The sequence below is a fragment of the Brassica oleracea genome, chromosome C4 (assembly GCF_000695525.1).
Source record: "Brassica oleracea var. oleracea cultivar TO1000 chromosome C4, BOL, whole genome shotgun sequence".
Classification (NCBI taxonomy): Eukaryota; Viridiplantae; Streptophyta; class Magnoliopsida; order Brassicales; family Brassicaceae; genus Brassica; species Brassica oleracea.
In genome coordinates this window covers 45,791,856-45,793,901 of record NC_027751.1, presented here as the reverse complement: position 1 = coordinate 45,793,901, position 2,046 = coordinate 45,791,856, and the positions used below count along the sequence as shown (strand labels likewise).

General features: G+C 35.4%; 1 protein-coding gene across 1 annotated transcript; it reads right to left on the bottom strand.

The window, feature by feature from the left end:
- Positions 1–953: 953 nt before the first annotated feature.
- LOC106340986 (transcription repressor OFP2-like) lies at positions 954–2,046 on the bottom strand. Its single transcript, XM_013779806.1, has one exon. It carries the CDS (start codon positions 2,021–2,023, stop codon positions 1,070–1,072), a length of 954 nt encoding a protein of 317 aa, XP_013635260.1. The 5' UTR covers positions 2,024–2,046; the 3' UTR covers positions 954–1,069.

Genomic DNA, 2,046 nt, shown 5'->3' with positions numbered 1-2,046 from the left:
CCACGCTGCCATCACAAAAACATAGAAGATCAAACCATCAAATCCTAACTCCACATAAAACTAATAAAAGTTTTTGAATTATTTATAAAGATTATTTTGTTTTGTTCAAAAAAAAAAAAATTTGTATCCTTATAAACTCACACAATGACAAAGTAAGAAGAGGAACACTGCGACGAGTTCCATATTTTTATTTGTCAAAATCTGTAAGATTGTAATTTAGTTAGAACCAATTGAAAGTGAATAAAATATCACATATATCTTATATATATTATTTCAGTTCTCAATCTTACATCATATACGAGATTTTTAACACTGGTCGTTTTCATCTACAAAAATGTGAAAATGTGATAAATGATGCAGTCACATTCACTGTTTTAAGACTCGATCGTGCATAAGAAGATGATAACATTTGAATGCTTGAAAGCCCTTTGTGAAAGAAAAAAACATTTGAATACTTGTTGCTCACTAATCAAAAAAAATCACTCAGAAACCCTAACGTGTTCACATGTCTTTTCCTGAACTTTCATACGCAAAGCAGAGGTAGGAGATGGAATCTGTACAGTGGTCCTCTTTTTCTTATTCCTCCTTCTTGACAGAGAATGAACCTTAAAGATTTAAATCACATCTCTGTTTCTTTCTTCTTTTGTTCAATCTCAGTTTATCTGTCAGTGGTCCTCTCAATCTCCAGCACTTCATATGTTTACATCTCTGCCTCTTCACTGGCTTTGTTGAAGCAGTTTTACCGCCATTTTCAACTTTGTAGTTTCAAAATATTCAAAGGTTAATGGCGCAATCCATTTCCATATTCTTAGAAATAACACTAACAAATCTTGAAGTAATTTGCTTGACTAGTTTAACATTGTTTAGTAATCAATCATGTTTTAAGTCTTATTAGTGCTTCCACACCCTCAGTGATCATTTTTAATTGAAACAACAATATGATATCTACTTTAATTATGTGGTTCCATTGATTAAAAGAGAAATAAGGAAAACAAATACATAAAACTGAGATTTCACAAGACAGAATGATACTAATACTAATGTTAACGTTACATTAAGAGGGTTTTTTTCACATGTGTTTTGTAAGTTGACGCCATATTTGCTCGAAAACCTGGATGATAAGATCATGATACTCCTTTGCATTCAAGGAAAGGTAACACGCAAGAAGATCCTCCAAGTCTTTTGAAGCTCTGATGTTGTTCTCTTCTACCATCTCCACCATTGATTCTCTGAAATCTTTCTTTGGATCAACGGAACGCTTCATCACCGCATAACTCTCAAGAACAAGTTGTCTGCTCTCTGATCTCGACGTGCTTCTACGCGTGCCTGAGAGTTGAATTCTAGGTGAGTTTACTCTTCTGAGGTTTATTCCTGCAGAAGAGTTTCTTCCACTAGAAACTTGCTTTTTGTATTTCGTCTCTCTGCATGCTTCATCATCTTCTTCTTGTTTCCCTTTATTAATCTTCACAGAAAGATGGCTTTTTAGTGGTTTCTTGGTTAGGTTACTTGCAGGACAAGCTTTCTCTATGGAGCCAGACCCTTTGGCCTTGTACTTGGTGAAAGCTTTGTTCTTTGTGTCCACCTTGAAGTTGGAAGGATCAACGAATCCATCGTCTTCCTCTTGGTAGAAACTATACACAGAAGACTCTGTGGACTTTTCAAGAGCTGGAAACGCACAGTGAGATGAATCTTGACCGTTGATCTTGCTATTGTTAAAACCTAAAGGAGTGATTGGTTTAAGAGATGGCTTGTAAAGTGTCTTTCTTTCACTCATCCTTTTTCTGTGAAGAGAGTTTCTTGGTGAGTTATGGTGAGGACTTTTAGCTACTAAGCTGATGGAAAAATGAGAGGTTGAAGACTGCTGAGGAGGAGCATAAGAGGGGTTCTTCTTGTTATGAGTGTGTGAGGAAAATGAAGAAGAAATAGGTTTGCTTTTGGGTTTAGACTGCTTAGTCATGTCTTTGAGCTTGTGAAACCATGGATTTGAGATCATATCTGAAATTTTGAACTTGTATTTTCCCATCTTATTTCTCACTATTCACCAGA

Coding starts and splice junctions, on each gene's coding strand:
- LOC106340986 (XM_013779806.1), bottom strand. CDS start 2,023: ATGGGAAAATACAAGTTCAAAATTTCAGATATGATCTCAAATCCATGG.